This window comes from Corapipo altera, unplaced genomic scaffold, assembly GCF_003945725.1.
Source record: "Corapipo altera isolate COAL_440 unplaced genomic scaffold, ASM394572v1 343, whole genome shotgun sequence".
NCBI classification, from domain to species: Eukaryota; Metazoa; Chordata; class Aves; order Passeriformes; family Pipridae; genus Corapipo; species Corapipo altera.
The window spans coordinates 7242769-7264337 of NW_020884913.1; the positions used below are offsets into that span (position 1 = coordinate 7242769).

At 52.1% G+C, this 21569-nt stretch overlaps 1 protein-coding gene across 6 annotated transcripts in view; it reads right to left on the bottom strand.

The window, feature by feature from the left end:
- Positions 1-4793: 4793 nt before the first annotated feature.
- The window catches only part of SEPT9 (septin 9), a 136151-nt gene continuing 119375 nt past the window's right edge, over positions 4794-21569 (bottom strand). For all 6 annotated transcript variants that reach the window (XM_027654511.1, XM_027654515.1, XM_027654513.1 and 3 more), the window contains 8 exons: positions 20039-20167; positions 19576-19657; positions 18705-18842; positions 12671-12788; positions 10204-10299; positions 9270-9366; positions 7658-7709; positions 4794-6814 (listed from right to left, as the gene is read on the bottom strand). In XM_027654511.1, the coding sequence (XP_027510312.1) occupies positions 6679-6814; positions 7658-7709; positions 9270-9366; positions 10204-10299; positions 12671-12788; positions 18705-18842; positions 19576-19657; positions 20039-20167 (848 nt within the window). In that variant the 3' untranslated portion in view covers positions 4794-6678. The remainder of the gene's footprint in view (positions 6815-7657; positions 7710-9269; positions 9367-10203; positions 10300-12670; positions 12789-18704; positions 18843-19575; positions 19658-20038; positions 20168-21569) is intronic.

A 21569-nucleotide genomic window follows, 5' to 3' on the forward strand; every position in this document is an offset into this window, starting at 1 on the left:
TTAATCCAAAGTCCACGTGAAAGCCCAACCTCTCCTGGTTTCTCACCTGCCTCCTTGTTTCCTTGGAAATCTCTGAACTCTGCAAACTGACCTGAGATTTGGCTCTTTGGGGCTGATCTGAGAACCACGCTGGCTTTTTCTGGCTTTCTGCATAAGTACCACACCTTTTGATCCCGAAACTGCCGTCACTGGGGACCTACAAGGTTTCTTAGATAATCCCAGAGAGTCAGTGCTTTGTAACACGTCTCACTTTGATATTCAAGGCAAAGCCGGACAGCCCACACATGAAAAGACATCCTTCCCTTTCTTCCCAGGCTTAATTTCATCTGCAAATTAAACATATCGAGATGGATATTTATAGAGGAATGCCCTGATCCTCCCGGGAGGGCCGGGGAGTCTCCAATGTGTAATTTTGCTTTAGGAATATGATTTTAATCTTGACTTTCTTCTGAGGATGGTGGCAGGAGAGGAGAAGGGCAGGGAAGGGGGAATGCTGGTGGCAAGGCTCACTGAGCACTCCTCTGCTCTCACACAGTTTAAGCCTTGGGCTAATGCAGTGTAAGATGGCGTGGATGTACAGAAGGAACTAAGGTTCTGCCTTCTTCCCTGTCTTTGTCCTCTGCAAAGCTATCTCAGGACACGGTCCTTCAGAGGTGAAAATTTGTAGTTTTAAAAAAATGGGGTCTGTAAACTTTGCCAGCAAACATGTTCAGCTGTGGCTTGCCTAAAAAAAAAAAGCCAACAGGCCTGCTGTAAAAATGGTGCACAGATTAAAATAACTGCTAAGCCCTGGATTCTGATGGTCCTTTGTGACAAGGAGCTCACATAGAGTCAGTCATTTCCCTGTATATCAGCCCCCCATCCCACACTGTGGGTAATTGCCAACACTAAATAAAACTACAAAACGTGAAATGTTTTGGCTTATGTCATTTCCAGATATGCCCTGGAGCAGAGGATAAAGGATTTTTATTTTGTTTTCCAGCTAAATATTTTCTTCTTTTAACCTTCTTGTTAAAGAATGACTCAATGCTCTTCTCTTGCCCAGCATCACTCACTTAAACCTCCATTGTGCTGCACAAACACATGTCTACAACAAATTTTGGTGCTGGGAACCCCACTAAGGGGGCCTGGCTTGCTGTATTGAGTTGTCAGTGCAGGTTGTGATGACTGATGTTGTGTTGTGCTGCTGTTTGTAAGAGCTTGGTTGGGATGCTCAAGCCTATCACTGCCAACCCCCAGGCACGTGGTGCCATCCTTGCAGGTTATTCCTGATGGGAAGAGTTCAGGGCAGGGAAACTTCCAGGAAAGATGGTTTCAGTAGTATTAAGAAAAGGGACTTTGGTACATTACTGCATGCTATGAGGTATGTCTTTAAGCTTCAGTAAACTTTTGGAGCCCCTGGGAAGCTGGTAATGTGCCTTTGAAGGAAGCATGACTTATGAAATTGCAGTTTTTAGCTTAGCTGGGTAATGTTAATGAGAAAATATCGTGGGCTGTGGGTGGAAGTCTCCTGAATCCCATAAGTTAGGAATAAATTATTCTGTTTTCCTAAATGAAGCAGTGCAGTGCAATGCTGCTCCTAAATCAGGCTGATGGTGAGAGTTATTTATTAATTTGTACAGGACCAGACACGAGCTCAGGCAAATAAATACAAACTAGACTGCAGCAAAGAATTACAAACTTGGACTTGCTGTGGGCAAGAAAAGATTTTGCTGGGGTTTTGAGAAGGAGCAGGTGGGTTTGGACCAGCACCCTGTGTGATAGAGGTGGTGTGAGGAGTTGGCACAGGGGTGGAGGTGGAGGGACAAATCCTCCTTTCTGCTGGAGCTGCAGCAAAGATGATCAAAAAACCCCAGGCTTTCAACTGCAGTGCAGCAGCTTCTCAGTAATTAAAGCTTGAGATCACCAGCTCTGCCTGTGCCTGCTGCAGCCCAGCTTGCACATCAAAGGGAGATGTTTCCCATGGGGACAGGTCCCACAGCACCGGATTCAGGTTCTGATGGGCACTCTGGGCTGGTGTGTGAGACTGGTGGCCCAGGAAAGCCCCTTAACAGCAGCTCATACTGAGCAGGTGATGACACAGCCCCCTGGGCTACCCCAGGCTCGTGGTGACTCAGTGGTGCCCCATGTTCTGGGCAGCACAGGCTCATCCAAAGGGACCATCCCTGGAGGAGGGGGTGGCCCTTTGGGGCAGCTCTGAGGGCTTGGGCTCTGCAGGTACCACACAGCCTCAGCTTCCCTTCCTGCCAGCACCTGGCCTCCTACCCAGAGAGGATTTATTCCTCCCTGAACAGGTCTCCAATGACGTTATTAATCAGGGAGATGGACGAGTACAACACACTTTATTGTGCACTGTGGATGAGTGATAAGTCTGGGCGCCGATGCCTGGGATAGCAATCAGGAGAGGGTGAGTGAAAGGAAGAGGAGGAAAGAGCAGCATTGTGGGTAAATATGTGCACTTCTGGTGGTGATTACCCTCCAAGTAATTAGTTTTTAAATCAGGCAGACGTTTCGGGAACTACTCACTATGAGCTGCTTTAATTATTTATACTTCCTTTTATTCTTATTATTTATAGTCATCCTCTCTGGATGGGGATGCTCTTTGGAACCTGACCCACCTCCAGCCCACCCTGGCCAAGCAGCCATCTCCAGTGCTGCCAGGCATCCCGAGAGCCTGGGGGGTCCCCCTCTCCCTCCCAGAGCCAGGCAAAGGGGAGTGAGAGCCCATCGCTGCTGCGGAAAGCCCTGCTCGGATTGGTAATTAAACTCTCACTCATCTTCATTTCCCTCATTTGTTAAAGTGAGGCCACTCAATAAGCCATTAGTGCAAGGTCCTTTCTGTCAGCTACGGCATCGTTAGGCACATTCCCCTTGGAGACAGCTGGGGAGGGTGCAGGCAGGGGGAGCAGCCCGTTGCCTGCCTCCTCCTCTGCCCAAATCCTCCCCATCCACCCCTCCGAGGTCACTCCTGCCCTGTGGCCAAGGCTCTAGGGAGTGAGGGGGAATTTTGCAACGGCAAACCCTTCCCCCAGCTGGGATTTTTCCCACAGCACCACACAAACCCCTGTTCCATCAGAACATCTGCTGTTGTTGCTCTCTCTTCACCAACCCCACCTCTGTGGAGCTTCTCAACATCTGGAAACCATTCCCTGCACCATTCCCATGAAGGGACCTCTGACCCACTGAGCCCCTCCTCTGGCTAAACAAAAGCTGCCCTTATTGCTGAGCTGGGGAATTTTGCCTGCCTTCCCCTTGCTCCAGCCACAAACTGTTTCTCAATCCATCATCAGGAGAGCATCTGCCTGGGGAGCCCCGGAGCATCCTCTGCTTCATCTTCCTCCATGGACACACTCAGATGTCAGCATCTGCCTGGGGAGCCCTGGAGCATCCTCTGCCCCATCTCCCTCCATGAGCACATGCTCAGATGCTGCAAAAAAACCCAAGATCCCAGCACAAGAAAAACCACAATACAGGGAAAAGCTGCTGTAGATTCACCCAGGAGAAAGGCCCGTGGTCCATGTGTGTAATTACTACAACTACATGTTGATTTCCCCTCCCAAGAGCTTTTATTCTGGTTCTTGCTCTGGTTACAACAGCAAGAACATCTCGATCTCGCTGCTTTCTCCCCCATGGAGTCATTTGGCAACAAGCCATGAGAGTGAGGGGAGTTTCAGCTGAAGCAACCATGGAACTGCTGTGCAGCACAAAAATAAGAGTATTGCTAGGGATGTGTTTAGCATTGGGACAAAGTGGGGCCCATCAGCAACCTTCACCACACACCTCAGTGGATTCCATGTGAGACAAGACAATTCACTGCACCAAAACCCAGGTGAGAGCAAAAAAGCAGAGGAAAAATGTACATAAACCTGTCCTGTGCTCTACACCCTCACAGGAACCCAACCTGAGTGCTGTCCTCTTGGGTCTGTTTTCATCCAGTTCCAGCATTGCAGAATCCCGGAGGGGCTGAGGTTGGAAAGGATCTCTGGGGGTCACTCGCTCCAGCCCCTGCTCAAGCAGGGCCACTCTGAGCTGGTCACTCAGGACCATGCCAGGGTGGCTTAAGAGTTCAACTACTTGGGGAGAAAAATACAACAAACATGTCAGATGCAGATTAAACCACCAGAATGGACACTGTCTTGTCTGTAACACCAGAGGGAAACATGGTTTTAAGGAAGGGGAGCCCTCCAAGTGAAGCCAACTTCCAAGGGCATCCCAAAGCCAACCCTGCAGTCACAAAGGGTTTTGATAGACCATCTGCCTGCAGAGCCAAAGCCACATCTGTGTGAAAAGACAAGCTGCTGCCTGCCCTTGAACTGGGTGCAACCCACTTCTTCATAAAAATACCAGCAACTACAGTGGAAACAGCTTCCCATGGGAGCAGAGGGAGGGGATCCACCTGCCTCCCTCAGGATTGTGCTGGCTTCATCCCCAGGGTACTCAGCACCAGCAGCTCCAATGTGTTTTAGAGTACCTGGGGCAGGTATCCAAGGTGGGAAGAGTAAAGGGAGTTAGGAATAATTAACCTTCACCCCAAAGAGGGCAGAGGACAGCAGCTCTGGGGCTTGACTCTCCCATCACTCCCAGCCCCACAGGGTCCACCGTGGCTGGGAACAGACATTTCCAAACAAACCTCCTTCTATTTGCATTTGAAACATTTATTTTGGGAAATACATATTAAACACTATTATTTATACAAAAATGGACTAAATTTTCGTAATGCTTATAACCCCCAAAAGGCCATTTTAATAGATCTGGATGAAGGGTTTTTTATTGTATTATTTTTTTTTTCTTAAAAAAAAAAAAAAAAAAGTCAGGTTACAAAGGAGAAAGCAGCGTGTCTTGCTTTGCCCAGCTTCAACTAGAGGAAAAGAAAAGTTTAAGATGACATTTGCAGAAGTGCCTCACACAAAGACATTTTTCTCCCCTTTCAGTCTTTTTTAACACTTGAAATATATATATATATTTTCAGTTAATACACTTTTTTTTTTTTTGTTGGTTTTGCTAAAATATAGCAAGTCAGCAAGTAGAGAGTTGCTGTACCCCAACAGCTCCATGGTGCTGTTGTGGTGGGGGAGGAATGTGAGTGAAGGGCAGAATGGATTCTCACAATGCACCCCCCTGCCCACGCCTCTTTGGGAGGACACGTGTGGGCAGCCCCTGCAAACCCTGTACAACGTCATCTGGGCATCCCCACCGAGGTGAGAACAACCTCCTCCTTCCTCCTGGTCACCTGTGCCGAGGAAGGCTCTGTCCCCCATGGAGACCACGGGGCTCTGCACGTGCCTTCCAGTGCTAGAGGATGGGACACGCTGCCATTTTAGTGTGTGCCCCCCAAAAATGGGTGATTTGCAGAAAGTTTTATCCCTTAGAGAGGATATGGAGACTGGTGGAGTGGAGAACAGAAAGGGAAGCAGAGCTGGGGCAGGGGCAGGACTGCAGAGCTCTGCTCCAGGACCATCCTCTCCTGTGTCATGGTGCTACCTCACCCTTGCAGGGACTTATTTACTGGAGATACAGTGAAAGAGGAGGTGCTGGGGGGCAGAGCAGGGGGAGACATCGGGCACAGCACCCACAAACACAACCCCAGCCCTCCCCAGGGTGGCAGGGCTCGGTCTGCACATGCACAGACCCCCCTGCACAAGGACTAGCAAAACACAGGAGTGTGTTACACGGACACATGTCACACAGGGGAACCGGAAAATAAAAAATGATTGAAAAATGCCCAACAGCCTCCTCTGACGTAGGGAAAAAAGCCCAAGAATCACAAGGGTAAGACAGGACAACCCTCCACCTCCCACCACTGCTTTGTGGAGACGTTCCACTCTCAGCCCCCTGTGGACAAACACTCCCAGCCTTCAGCACACAAAAATCCCACCCAAGTGAATGAAAAATAAATACACAAGTGTTCTCAGGACATCAGCTACATCTGTGGTCCAAGGGAGAGGGAACAGGAGTCCCTACAAAGGTCTGCAGCCTTCTGCAGGCTGCACAGACAAGGCAGACCCTCCTTCCCCTCTCCCACACTATTGCAAGGTCACAGTCTGAAAAGGCACTTCTCCCAAAGCAGGTCGCTCTGCCTGGCAGGGGGTCGGTGACAGGCAAGGTGACACCTAAACACTCCCAGTTTATTGCATGTAGATGGGGTACAAGGGTTGGGTTGGGGGCTGGAGGGTCCTGGAGGGCTGCAGAGGGCTCGGAGGAGGCGGCAGGAGACAAGGATGGCACTGTCTTGCTCTCTTCGTCCCACCCGTACCTTGCTTCCGAAGGCTACGTTCACCTGGAGAAACCCTTTTGCCTTCAACGGACGGAGAGGAGCCTCTGCACGGAGGGGCAGGCAGGGCTCCTGGGGGCACCCCAATCCTGCTGGCCCCATGGATCTGCTCCCCTGGGTTCGGCTGCCGGGCCAGAGCTGGGGGCAAGCGAGAGCTCGACCTCCATGGAGGGACAGTCCCCAGCCCAGGAACGCTGGACTGGGGGCCGAGAAGCAAACTCATGCCACAAAGCGGGGGGTGAGTGGCCACCCCGCTCCACGCCGGGTTATTTGGTCAGTTAACATGGCAGGGGGTCGGGGACCGGGGGGAGGGGGACAGTGGCAGAGGATTTATATAAAAATAAAGAGGGGAGAGGGGAGAAATAGCGAGCGTGAGCGAGCAAGGTCCTGGCTACGGAGCGAGACGGTTACATTTCGTTAGCCACCAGCTCTTTGTCGGTCACGCCGTTGGAGAGCGAGCCCTGGCCCTCGTTCAGCCTCTTGACCCTGTAGGCTTCGAAGTGGATGTTGCTGGTAATATCCTTGATGTTCTGCATGTGTGTCCTGCGGGAAAGGGAAAGGGGAGCAGTCGCATCTTGCCGGGAGCAGCTCAGCTGCCCAGCCTTCACCTCTGCACCCCAACCCCTGCACACCCCAGATACTGCTCCAAACACTCCCCCAGCCCCAATGTCCCACCCTGCTTTACTGGGTAACGGTGTCTTTAGGGAAGTAAAGGCAAGAAGGGGCAGCCAAGGCCAGAAGCCTTCATTTGTGCTTGGGGATATGGGAGTTCTGGCGACAGAACACCCATCTGGGGAGATCCCGGTCCTGCAAGTCCTGGGAACAGGTTTTGTAGTACCACCCAACTACCTGTCAGCAACAGCTCAGGTGTGCAGAGTTTAAGAGCCAAATTTAGGAGGAGCTCAGTAACCCCCCTAGCAAGTCAAGGGAGCTCAGCCTCCCCCTCCCCTGCAGCAGGGACACCTCTTTGAAGGGGGAGCAGCCATCACTCAGACCCTGCAATGACACCTCAATGGAGGGTGATATCTTTGGACTGGGGGTAGGACTTGGGACTGGTGAGGGATCACTAAGGCCAAAAGATGCTTGGCAAGCATGCTGGAGCCACACTGCACACTGCCAGCAAACCTGGAGTGTCCCAACCGATCCACTGCTCCTCTCCTCCCTTAACTCAGCACTGTAGCTGAGAAAAGCCCCCTGGAGTCCCATTCAGGGGGACCACCCCTTGCAGAGGGGCTGCAGTGTGGCAGCAGGCTGGGAGGGGATGGAGGAAGGGATGGATGGAGGAGCAGAGCAAAGCAGCTGCTTCAAGCTGGGCTGGGCTCTCCCCTTTCTTTGGATGCCACCTGGTGACTGAAGACTACTGGGAGAAGGCAGAGTCCCACTGACCTGATGAGGAGGTCCCGCAGGTAGGCGAACTCACAGTGTGTCGTGTTCTCCACTGGCAAGAAGGGAGAGAAACCCATCAGTGTGCACCCATGGCATGGGGACAGCAATCCCTCACGGTAAGCAGGACCCCGGGTGGCTTCACCAGCATGTGGAGGGCTCAGACAGGGTCTTACCCCCAAGGACTACAGGATGCAGGACCCGGGAGTCCTCTTTGCTGCTGTGAAGCTGGTACCAGGTACCTGCCTCAGCTCAGCGTGACCAACTGCTCTGACTGAGCATCCACAGTCCCTTCCCACTCTGTTCCAACAACAAAACCTGTTGTTCCAGCAGCATCTCCCAAAGCAGTGTCCTTTGGGACCCCCTTGGGCCCCAAACAAGGCAGGGGAAGGGGCAGGGTGAGCTTTGCAGTGAGCACCAGGGCTGTATCCACAGAAGTGCTGGCCATGAGCATCCTGCAGCATTCTGGGCATGCTGGTGACAGCTGCCTGGGCTGCTGGTGTTGTGGAAGGACACAATCTCTTGGTGACAAAGGCTTTTGCTGTTGGAACAGGGCTTGGAGCAAGAAGGGTGTTTGCAAGAGGGAAAAATCAAGGGGTGGTGCTCCACCACAATTAGTCTAACAGCTCATATTTTACCCCTAAATTTACTCAATTTAGAGGACGAAGTCTGTTTTTAAATTATTTTTTTTTAACCCAAAGAGGCTTGTACATAGAATCACAGAATCCTTTGTGTTGGAAATGACCTCTAAAACTCACTGAGTCCAACCACTAAACATCATCAGGAATGGCAAAACAACAAATAACAGTGTTCTGCAAAGGCTGCCCATGGCCATGGCTGTGTCCTTGAGGTCTCCCTGTGCTGAAGGGAGATGCCACAAGCAGAAGGTGAGGGGTTTAATGAATCCCATTAAACCCAGAACTTCCAAAGACACAGCACAAGAGGGCAGCAGAGCTTCAAAATACACTGATTTTCCTGGCAGCTTTGTTAAACCATCCCTCAACACAGGATTCCCATAAAAAAGACTCATAAATGAGGGGAACCAAACGAATGTGAAATGAAGGGGAGGAAGATGAGAGGGGTGGCACTGGAGATGTGCCAGCTGGCTGCCAGAAACCAAAGACAAGGAAATGTGTAGATGTGCTGGAGCCAGGAGCTTTCATCCAGCCTTTAAACCATCATTGTAAAATGGGGGAGAAAAAAGGAAGATGCCAATGGGAAATGGAAGAGGGAAGAGATCCCACAAGGGCACCAACCAAATGCACAGTGGAGGGTACAGATGCCAGGGGAAGGCTCTAACAGGAGCTTGATACACTTGTGTGCCCTAAAATCCTGCCATCAGGTAGGATTTAACTGTGTAAAACTGTTTAACTGTGTAAAAAGCACAAGCCAGGCCATAAGACCACCAGAAGTGTCCCCTTCAGCACTCAGCAGCCCCCTGAGCCACACAAAGGCCACACTGGCCAAGATGTTTCCAGTCCTCAAACACCAGGGAATTTATCTTCTTTGGAGGGGCAGGGAAGCACTAAATACACTTCTGCTGTTTTTGGACCTCATTGCCTCCTGTCAGGGCTGGGAGATGGGCTCTGGGGGTAGGAAGTCAAGAACAAGGTACCTTCAATGGTGCCCCACTTGGTCTTCCTTCCAAGGATTCTTCTTCCATTCACCTGGTATTCCTGGTCACTGCCCACCACTGCAAATGGGATCATTTCCTGTTCAAATGAAAAAACAAGGTCATGTTTTCCTCCTGAAAACTGGTCAGGAAACCAAACTGGTGAGCAAAGTCCTACATCAAGCTGTTTTCAGGAGAGTTTCACGGGATGAGCTGGTCTGTCCCTGATATTCCTGAGCAGTGTTGCTTGCCAAGGTCTGCAGGCAGCCCAGGACCTGGGCAGGAGTATCTCTTGTGCAAGTGCCCAGTCCAAAACCAGTCTAAACCCAGTCCAAAACCAGTCTAGCCCAGCCCCTCACTGGTAGGTGCCAACATACAACCAGAGCAAAGGTATTATGATGCTTCCATGGGAATTGCCCCCAGCATCTGGCAACCTGTGGCCAGATTTCTGGTCAGTCATTTCCTGATCCAAGGTGGTATATTTGAATTTCAGAGCCCCTTGAAGATTTTTTTCTTGCTTGAATTTGTCCAAACCACTTTATTGAGCCAAAAAATTCCCAGCTATTTCCTGTGGCCTGGAGTTGACAGCCACAGAGCAGGGCAGCCTAGGGGGAAATTCCCTCCTCGTGCTGGGAAGGCTGCTGCCCTATCTAGGGATGGGCAGGCACCATGCACCCTCCTGCTTGCAGACTACTGAGGAATTCCTTGGAGATGGGGAAGAGTATGGACAGAAGAGGACACCTTCCCCAGGAGCCTTTGTCACCCTCTTTCTGCCCCTGCTCTGAGCTCTGGAAGGATCCTTGATCCTGGCCAGACCCCGTGGACAGGGTACAGCAGCCTCAGAAAGAAAGCAGAGGCCCTTTGGAAGGGACTCCCCCAGGACATCACCAGCCCCCAGAGCTGCAGGGCCCATCCAAGCCCAGCCCCTCACACCAACCCGGAATTTCTCGTTCACTAGCCGATCTTCAGAGTCTTCATCAAACTCCTTCTGAGGATACACATCGATCCCGTTGGCCAGAAGATCAGCCATTATCTAGGAGGGAAGAGCAGAGGAACATGTGAAGGAGGTGCAGGCAGAGGAGCTGCACTCCCAGCACAGCAGCAGCTCACAGCCCACCCGAGAGGCATTCTGAGCAATGCCCACCAGTCACAGCAAAGTCCAGCAGCAGTTCTTCCCTTTCCATCCTAAACATTGCCCACCTGAGGGAGAGACACCCGTGTTTACCTGCCACACACCCACCAAGTGCTCACCCTGGAATCTCTGCAAGAACCTGGTGCCAAGACATAACTCAGGCTGAGAGTGAGATGAAGTTATGTGAGCTGGGTGTTGTTTGGGGATTGGAAAAGACAACATGACATTACAAGCTGCCCAAGCAATGGGGAATGCAGCTGCCAGGCTTGTAACCCAAAGTTAAAAAGCTAATTTCTGGTGTTTGTTTATGCTCCTTGGAAAAGAAGCTTGATCTGAGGGGACAAGGACACAGCTTAGAACAGTGGCCTCTAAGGACTTTGCCTCTGTGCAAAGCAAAGAAATGTTGAAATCTGATTCCTGGGTGGAGGCTCAGCTCATGGGGAGCTCAGAGGATTAGCCTTCTCCTACAACACTGCAAACTCCAAGTCAGCCTCTGCACCCACTCCCATTGTTTCCTATGGCTATAAGCTCCTCCACATCAGTCCTACATTGCAGGCTGGGAAAGGAAGTGGATCCAGTGCAGGGAAATCCCCCATCCAAACCCACACACTATGTTTAGGGGAATGACCCAACAAAGCCAACTCCACAAGGTATCAGAGTCCCTCATTCAGTCCAGCACTGGCATCAACTTGCAGCCAGGCTGGTGCTTCACCATCCCCTGCTGACCCCAAACTGAACCCAGAACAGCTCTCTGAACCAGCTACACCCCCAGATGCAGACAGGGCTCTGCTTTTTGGAAGCACAGACACAGGCACACTGGAGTGAAGGGAAAAGGTCCCAGCCTGTGCCCACCCAGCCTGATTTCCTGCCCTCTCATCTCCACCAGTGAATCTGCAGCCAGGAGCATGAGGAGAGTGAGCAAACACACCATGTGGCTATGTGTTCTCCCTCCATCTGGAAGGATTTGGGGGGTCTGGTTATAATCAGGAATGTAATCAGAGATGGGGCAAGCTCGTCATGCACCGAGCCGGTGCAGAGCAGGCGAGCCGTGTGCTCCCTACCCACGGTGTTCCACTACACAGGGATGGCAGCAGCAGCCCAGTGTCCAGGTGACATTTTAAGTCCAAGACTGACTGACTTTGTAGTCCCAGAGTCACCCAAAGACACGTGGATATGTGCACTGGTAACTTCTGAATGGAGCCTTCAGTCTGCAAGAGCCACTGCAGAGAGCAGATGTGGCACTGTGGACTCAGCCCTCTGTGTTCCCACACCAGCTCTTCACAGATCCCATGCAAACAGGCTGACATGCCAATTGAGTCCAGCCTGGATTACCTTTCAACTCCATTTCCAGCTATCCTCTAGCCAAGGAAACTGCTTGCAGAGTTTGAAGTTTGGATTCAGCTCTCAAAACCAGACTGGATATTTCAGTGCCTGATCCTGCTCACCAAGAACTGGGAAGACACTGGTGTGGGAAGGAGTGGCTCATCCCCTTCTGCACAGAAGCATGGAACAACGCCTGGCTAAGGTGTTGTCCTCTCTATAACTAATGGACTCTAAAACTGCCTTTTTGGCAAGACCCATTTCCCTTCACTTCCCTGCAGTTCAGACTCATGGACCAAGGAGCTTGGTGGTTTGCCTACTTCTGCAGGGAATGCTGAGGCCATCACACCTGCAGCCACATCCATCAGCTACACAGATGGATTTACAGTCCCTTACCAAACCCCAAAATGGGTTATTTCCACCTCTTGGAAGCCTCAGGGGTACACGGAGCAAAGCTCATGCCTTGCTGTGGATTTGAACAGCCTCTCCTTGGCTCCCACCACCAGCTCCTGACCAAAGGAATTTCATACCTTGCTTCCCTCTTAAATCTTGCCCAGCTGAGCTCAGCAAACCCACACATTTTTTTGCCTGGTCCCTGTATCAGCGCACGATGCCGCACAGGGAGGTTTTCGCTCCCAAAATAACAGAAACCATCCTGAAAATAACAACAACAATAACACAGGAGGCAGGAGAAGCAGGCCTGGAGACGTAGAGCTCCACGCTTATCCTGCACTGACAAAGATCCAAGAGAAACACAAGGAACCGCTTGGAGCGCAGGCCTTTCCTCCGGCCACGTGGGATCGCTCGGAGCTGCAGCCCGAGGAATGCGCTGGGCTCCCGGCCAGGAGCTCGCCTGCCCAGCCCTGCCGGGGGAGCCAGGAGGGGGAAAGGGGTAGGAGGGGACGGGGGACAAGAGGTGGGAGCCCGGGGATAAGAGTCACCGACCCCTTACCCGCTGTTTGAAGTAGTCCCTCTCCTCCAGCGTTAACGTGTCAGCCTTTGCGATCACGGGGACGATGTTGACCACTTTGCTCAGGCGCTTCATGAACTCGATGTCCAGCGGTCGGAGCCTGGAAAACACAGCAGGAAAAAAAAAAAAGGGGGATTCGAAGACGCTCAGTGAGGTGGGAGCTGCTGCAATCCCCCGGCAGAGAGGGGCATTCAAAGATCAGACAGAGGGGGAATCACTTCCTTTCAGACAGGACAAATAAAGACATTTTCTTAAAAGTGAGGAGATCGTTTGCAAGCACTTAAAACATTTCCCTTTCAAAGCACCTGCTATCGCCTGTGAACCTTCAAAAAGGCCCGTGAAGTGGCAGAGGGCTTTTATCTCTGCAGGGCTGCTCAGCCACAGAGGACTGCGGGAACTTGCCCAAAGCTACACGTGTCCTTGGTGAAGCCGGGATGAGAGCACGGACAATGCTGGCGGCAGGGCCAGCCCACTGCCATGTACAAATCAAAACCTCCTCCAGCTCTATCCAAGCTGGCACCAGCCATCCAGGGACAGCACAACACGAAAATGGCCACAGGTGACTATTCCTGCTCACACTCTCCCTTGTGCTGAGCACCAGTCCACTGCTGTGCATGAGCCAGGACTGCATCTCACATCATCAGTTGGGATTAATAAAAGCTCTGTGAATTCTCCAGGGCCTCAGGGAGCAAAGAAGAGATACTGCTTGTTCCAGAGCGCAAAAATGTCAGAAAATCTCTACAACAAAAGTCTCTGCAGAGGAAAACTGAAAAGACTGCATAACCCCAGTGATTAGTGCCTTGGGAAATCCCTCTCTGCTGAATGCCCCCTGCTGACAACACAGACACGGTCTCTGGTGCCACACTTCTCCACATCCAGGTGTTTTTACTGCTGGGGGTTCCCAAACAAGCTAGATGAAAGCCCTTCTTGGGACACCTCCAATTGCTGCAGGAACCCCTCAGTGGCTCTGGAGGTGATGAGGACACACACACACGCAGGACAGTGGAGCAGATGTTGCCTTGAAAAAGGAAACCTGGAGGTCCCAGGGTCCAGGAACACCTCTGGGTTAGGAGCCTGTTTGAAATGAGCCCTCATTGAAAGCACACTGAAGGGGCAGGAAGGTCAATGTCAGAGTCCCAGAAGCAAAGGGACACTTCTGTCACTCACACATACCCAAGACCTCCAGAGCTGGCATGTGCCAGCAGGACATGAGCTCAATTCATCTTTGGGGCAAAGAGAGGTGAAGTCACCTTCTGGAGGAGCCACGGGCATCAGTGGTAGAGCTGAGACCAAGAATGAGACCTCAACCCATGGTAACAGGGAAGAAACCAAAACAGATGGAACAGCGATTTAAAAAGGCTCAGGTGCAAGCAGGCACCCAGCAGGAGCCCTCTGGGGGGAAACAGAGTGGAGCACCCAGGGAGAACATGGCCAAGAGAGCACCTACTGCCAACACACTCAAGCAAACCCCATCACAGCCTTCTCAGGCCCTACAAAGGGCTCAGAGACCCCTGCAAACCCAGCAAGAGCCACAGGAATGCAGAAGGGAAGGGACTGACCCCGCTCCTCAGCAGTCACCAGGCAGCATTCCCATCCCATGGGGTCACCCCTGCTTGGCTCCAGTGCCAAGGGAGGGATGTCCAGGAGAGACCCACTCAGCTCACGCTGATCTGAAAACAGCAGCTCAAGGCTGCTCCAGAACAGCCAGTGCTGGTGACCCAATGAACTCTCCCCTGGTCAAACCCACTCCTCTCCCAGGGATCAGGCTGGACTGTGCCAGGTGGACCTTGTCCCTGCACACTAATGAGACACATAGCCCAGAGCACATCATTAGCACATGGACAAACAAGGTCCTAGCACAAATCAAGAGTCACAGATCACCCTGGGCCCCAGGAAAGAACGATTTTGGCTATTAAAGAAAAAAAGAACAGAAAAAAACTACAAGGAACCCCCCATGGACACATCTAAGCTGACTTGCTGCTGGCAAACATTGTTTGGAGCTCTGCATAATGTATTTCCCAGACCTCCAAGGAAGTAATGCAGTTATGCTCCTTTCCCAGCAGAATTCTTTCCCCTCCTCTCTCTTTGCTATTTTCCAAACAATTTTTTCCCTCTAAAAGCTTCTTCCCTACTGAGTCTGTGTTCCTGCCTCTTTCATCAGCTTTTCCTTTAAAGACCAGGATGCATATGTAGCAAATGCAGATGAATTCACAATGAGGCAATCAACTGAGCTTCAGCTCAAACTACATGTTAAAAGCCCAGTTACCCTCAGATCCCTCACAGATACCCAGAGGATGAGGATGCTAGAGATTAGGAGGCAGAGCCAGAGCCAGCCCACTTCCCTGCCTGTGTCCACCCCATCCACACAGGCACAGTGACCATGTCCATCTGCACCCAAAGCCAGAAGAGCCCAAGGCACCTTTCACAATGTTGTTCTCTGATGGGCTCCTGCAAGTGCCTCATCCATGGGAGGTCACCTCCCTGCACCATCCTGGAGAATATCACGGGATTCCCCAGAGGAACAAACTATATGTTATTAGGGTATTTTGCAACTTTCTAGATATTCTACCAATTTCTGATGGGTAGCCCCCAAAAAACCTTAATTATTTAAAAGAAAGTGAATCTTTTCACTAACAACAAGACCTGTCACTAGACATCATGTTCATGTGAAGACACCAAAGGAGAAAATATAGCTTGATGATGACAAATGCTATCTGCTCCAAGCAGATCACAGAAGGGAGGGTAGAGCTCAAGAAAAAAAACGTAACCTGTTTTCTTCCCCTTCCCCAAATGGTCTTTGATATCATTATCTTGCAACTAGACATACATGCTTTGGGCTTTGCTGGGAGGGGTGGAGGAGCTCTAAGGGGAGTACATGGGCTGGAGCAGGAGGTGCAGGATGGGCTCCAGCCCAACCCAGCCAGGGCTGGTTGCTCCCTCATCCCCTCTTGCTATGGGGACGGGAAAAGCTGTGCAGCTGGGCACACACAGTCATGGCTGGGCACATGTTCTCAAGGCTGGACACACGCTGTGGTGGCTGGACACACATTATTTCTGCCTTGCCCTCAGCCACTGCACACAGACAGGGGCTAAGCAGAGGCTCATTCCTGCTGGTTCCCCTGAAATGCTATTAACAGGAATCAAAATTCACAGCGAGCTGCAAAGTTATTTCCTTTTGGTTGTGCCCCAGATCAAACTCACAGCAAGAATTTGAGCCGTGTGTTAAACAAACACCGGTGAGAACCCAACAGCCACCCAACCCCATCACCTGCTGGAGGGAGCTGGTGGGCACCTGAGAGGGGCAGCCAGCGAGGAAAGCAGCACTGGGGGCAGTCCCTCAGCCAACAGCCCTGGTACAGGCAGCAGAGGGGCTGCTGAGGCCAGGCAGTGTTCCAGAGCCCCATTTTCGAGCTGAACAGAGCTTTGCAGGGGTTGGAGCAGAGATATTTATTGGGTGGCAGAGACAGAGTTGTGCAGCTGCAGCTGAAAGCCCCTGCCAGCACTGTACTCAGCCTTCATAGGAATGGTTATATGGGAGTGTTACAAGAAGGACAGGCTGTGTGCAAACTAGATGGGCTGCAAAGCCTGGCCTGAACTCCCTTGCAAACTTCCTTGCACAGCAGAAACTTCTCCACCGATTAACCCTTGAGCTGCCCAGATGGGAGGGCCAGACTGAAACAGAGCTGAGTAATCCTCTGCTCTGGCCTCTGAATCTCTGCACCTGGTTAACTTTGCTTTTTATCCCCTCTCTCACCTTTTCATTTAAGAAAAAAGTAAGCTCTCACCCAATGACAGGCTTAACCCCACTGCCTGCAGCACCCACGTGCCAGGGAAGGGATGCTGAATTCTGTGCTGTGCCCATCCACATCAGCAGGGAAGGGCAGATGGAGACAAGTCACCGTTGCTTTGGCTTGTGAAGGCAGCAGCTCCCCTAAGAACTATCCCAGGAGGGGTGGCACCAACTTCCCAGGATGGCAAGTGGGGCACGCAGATGGCATCATGTGGGCATGGTGGGGTTCTCTGGAGTTGGGTGTCCCCAGTGCAGGTCTCTGCAGCTCTACCAGCCACTGCCCTTGCCAGCCATCCTCCCCATCCTCTCCCAGAGAAGCTGGAGGCACCACTGTGAGGACCTTAATGGCCTTCCCATACCCTCCTGCAAGGAACCACGGATCACCTGCCTCAGCTGGGGCACAAACCTGCACTCAGCCTCGTATGACAACTCCAGAACATGAGCTCCCAAGCAGGATCTGCTGCTACTGGCACTGCCACAGCAGCTCCACCCCACAGTAGAGGTGGCCACATCATCTCTTTGTGGGCACCACTGGGGAAAGCCCGTCTATGGTGACGAGAAACATAACTTGGGCTTCACAAGAGAGCAGAAAGGAAACCCAACGCCTGCTCGAGCTCTCTGAGAAGCAAAATTTCCCACTGACTTCTCCCTCCTGCTGGGGTTTGCCCCCTTCACTCATTTCCTCTGGTTCTCTCCATCCCGTGGCAGGAGGGGGCGTGTGAGCCAGTGACAGTGGGGCAGGACAGAGCGGATCCTGAGTGGGGCAGGACAGAGCGAGCGCCAGCCCCAGCCGGGCTATCAGGCTGCGGGGGAAGAGGATCAGCACAGGGCTCAGCAACAACGGCCCCCAGCTGCCGGGCCCGCTCGGATATTGGAAACACATGTTTGCTGGAGAGAAAGAAAAAAAGCAGCTGAATATCCACACAATTGCTGTGAGCCGGCGGGTGAGAGAAACCAGAGCGCGCGGCTGGAGAGGCTCCGGCGGGGGACACGGGGATGGGGCTCCGCATCCTGCGCTGCCCAGGCACCCAAAATTTCCAACCTCCGTGCAGGTCAAAGATCCTAAGCATCAGGTGTGTTTTTTTAAGAGTGGAACAGCCCCAAGCAATGAGGAAAAGCTGGAGTGCAGCTCACGCTGCAGTGGCCAGGCCTGCCGAGGCAGGGTCTGCAGATCTGGGCTGAGATAAGCGGGACCAACACGGTGGACTGACCTAAAAATGTCATCTCCCTTTGAAACCTTTTCTGCTTTATTGTATTAAACCATAAACGTTTTGTCAGCCCCTCTGCTCCCAATCAGTTACCCAAGAGGAGCATAACTGGCCCATGCAGTCATTTTATTCCAGTGAAAGATGCATTTTTGGTCTACCCACTGACAGAAGCAAAACAAAGTATTTTCTATTAGAATAAATCTCCACATGGGGAAGTGGAAAAGGCTGACATGAATACAGTGCTTGAGGCTTAAATTTACTTTTGAAAACAGACCCAAAAACATCCCCATGCAGACAGAGCCAGAAGTAGAAGGAATTGACACAAATCAAAAGGAAACTTAGGTCTCGTTTTACGTTGTGATACTTCAAGCCACATTTTTCAAGACACTTTAAGCGCCCCAGATTTTCATGGTGGGCTGTGTGCCTAGGAGAAAAAAAACAACAAAAAAGAAAAAAAAAAAAGTAGAGCGAGATCTGGGCCTTTGATGCTGTCACTTGAGAAGTGCCAGAGCCAGGAGAGCTCTGGGCTGAATAAACAGCATCCCACTTGCAGACCAGTCAAACAACCTACAAAATACCCTTACAGGGTGAGGGTGTTTGCTCCCTTGGAAGCACAAGGAAAACTGGCTTCTCCCCTTACAATGTCAGGGGCACAGTAAGAAAAAATTAACGTTCTGCTTGCAAAGGCAGCACCTCCAACCAATTCGAGAGCTGGTATCCACCCCTGGCAGAGCAAGCCAGGTGAACACAGCAAAACAAGCAGCTCCCTGGAGCTCAGAGAGGCTTTGATGGCCCTATGGAAGAGGAAACACCACATTTTTCTGGGGTACAGCAGCTCTGCTGTGTTATTGCAAGGGCTCCAGATGCCACAGCCCTGAGAAGGACAGCTCCACGCTGTCCTCAGGCTCCTCAAGTCTCCAGGAAACACAGGAGGATCCCAGGCAGAACTGTGAGCTGCCCCAGACCGAAGGCAGGAGAGGGAAGCCCGAGGGGGTGACAGGGACAGCGGGGTACGTACGAGTGGCCCGTGGCTGGGATGAAATATATACAGCAGTGAACCCGCGTGTCAGGGATCCGCTTCTTCCGGTTAATGTTGGTTTCCTCCTGCAGGTACTTCTCGTACTGGTCGTTGATGAACTTCATGATGGGCTGCCAGCTGCAGAGAGAGAGGAACACGGGATGATGGGGTTGTGTGAGGGATCTGGACCACCCAGACCCTCCCACCTGGCCTGCATGAAGCAGAACCCTCCAAGGCAGGGACACTCAGCATCTTAGAGAATCCCACAAACCTCACGTGTTCACTGCTTAGCAACTCCATGCACTGATGAAGGGGATTTACTGGCTGGTTGAGACAAGCATGTGCCTAAAAAGTGCTCCCTTCTCTCCTCCTGGACCTGGCTGAGGGGCAGGACATGGCTGGGAGCACACCTTGGCCCCTTGCATGGTGTCATAGCACAGGAGCAAGAGCAGAATCAAACCCCACAAACCCAGCTCAGCTCATGGTGAGGAGAAGGCACCTGCCACTGCCCAGCCCTGTCCAGCCCCGGGGGCCATCCCACAGAGCCAGTCACTGTCCCAGGGATTCCAGGGACAGTTCAGCCTTCAGAGCCACATGAGCAAGGTCCGGGGACTGGCCCTGCTGGCACACAGCTGCTCCTGGCCACAAACAAAGGTTGTCTCATGCCCCGAACAGCAGGATGTTTGTGGGCTCTCACAGGACCCAGGGTCAGCCCCGGGGCACATGGCACCGCGCTGCCACCACAACAACCCTCCTCCCTGCTCCCCACGGAGCATGGGTGGCACAGGACCAGGCTACAGCCCTCAGCACCAGGTCAGGATGGGCCAGGACTCACCCGCCTTCCCTCTGCACTGGTCCCCATGGCACTCACCAGTTCTCATTGTTGATGTGGTCTCCAAATCCCGGGGTGTCAATGACCGTCAGCTTCATGCGAACCCCCTTCTCTTCAATCTCTGAAAGGGAAAGGAAAGCTGGAACGTGAGGCAAGCTCACCCTCCCAAAATCAGCTACAGGGCTGGAGCTTGCTCCCAGGGGAGCTCCACAGCTTCTCACAGCCACAAATCAGCACTCTAAAGGAGCCCCACATCTGCCCTGAAACGCCATCCCCATGGTCACCTCATTTGTTCCCTTTCCAACAATATTAAGCTAATGATGATGAATAAAGAAAAAAATAGACGTTTTCTCATCTCTGCAAACATCACAAGATGGTAAAAGCCCCTTCAGAGATGAGGGTGGAGGTTTAGTGTAGGACAAGAACCCCTGCAAGCCCCCAGAGATACAAGGCAGAACAGGACCAAGAGCCAAAGCACCAGGTGGGACCTGCAGAGCCTCACCGTGAGTGATGGATTTGATTTCAATGGTCTTGGGGATCCGCTCCTCAGAAGTGGGCTGTACAGATTTCCGGCTGATTTTGGATTTGAAGAGGGTGTTGATTAATGTGGATTTCCCCAAGCCGCTCTGACCTGGAAAAGAGCAGGATAACCCACGGTCAGCACTCACTTGTTTCCGGGCTGTTCTGTGAGGGGCCAGGGAATGGGGATGCTGACAGACTCAGCCTGCACCGGATCTGCCAGAGGGAGGGAAGAGGTGCAGCTGCTCCCCTGCAGCTCCCCCGGCTCAGGGAACTCATGTCCAGCCAGGCAGGAAAATTCTGCAGGCAGCAAACTCCTTCCCTGGCTCGCTGGGAGTGAGCAGGTCAAGAGCTGGTTGCCTGCATCCAGCAAAATCACAGCTAACCCGAGGACAGGCAGACACTACTGGGGATGTTTGGAGTGCTGCACTGACACTTGGCAGCCCTGAAGAAGGGCATGGGAACCGGGGAATCCCAGGAAGGAGCATCTTGACATATCTATGCCTTTACTCTTGCACTGTCCTCTGTCCAGCTCCACAGGAAAGCCTTTGGAGCAGCTTGGCAAGCCCTCAGCTAGACAGGACTAACAACAGCAACAATCTTACAAACCTCAGCCCTGACCCATCTGCTGCTCCTTCCCTGGCGGACTTGCTGTTGCAATCAGACCAGCTGGCTGCACAGATCCCTTCAAGCAGGTCTAGGCCAGGAGCTTCTCTGAATCCCACAAACATCATCCCAGGAAGCACATGACATTCCACAACTTCCGAAAAAACAGCTTTCAGAGACAAGCATTTTCATGCTTTATCTCCCAGAGCTGAGGCCAGTCTGCAGAGAATGTACACCGGCAGCTCTCAACTCTCCAGATCAACTGTCCCATGAGCTCGGAGAACAATTTTTCCACAGCAAAGAAAACAGACCAACTCCTCTAAATCCAGGAAGCAGCTGGCTCCTGCTTCAGAGCAGATATTCTGTGCCCCCTACAACCACTGTAGAGTTCCTGCACACACCGTGGGGACCCCTCCAGCCCTGTTCTGCCAAGATACGCTGCAGCCAGCTATTGTGGCATTGCCACTGGCATGTCCCTTGTCCCACACAGTGTCCCTAAGCAGAGTCAGCAAGGGTTTCACCCATGTCCTTCAGGACCCTGACCCATCCAGGCTGCCAAAGACAACTGTAGGGCCAAGCAATGCATGAGCACTGGGCATCACCTCCTGGCATCACTTCACTCTCTGATCAAACACCAATTTAAAGCTGAGTTTACAATGTTACCAATGGCATGGCTGCAATCCAAAGCAGGAAAACTCTGTCATGGTTGGGCTGTAAGAGAAACACATGGACCAGGCTGGGGACAAGTGCTCCTAGTCCCCTGCTGTCTAAAACACAGGACCAAGTACAAACAGGTCTGGAGCTGGGCACGCAGAGAGCCAAAGCAAAGCCCCTGCTGCAGCACTGCTCATCGTTACATGGATCACCTGGGGAGAGGTGAAAGCAGGGTGACACCCTGCCAGAGCTCC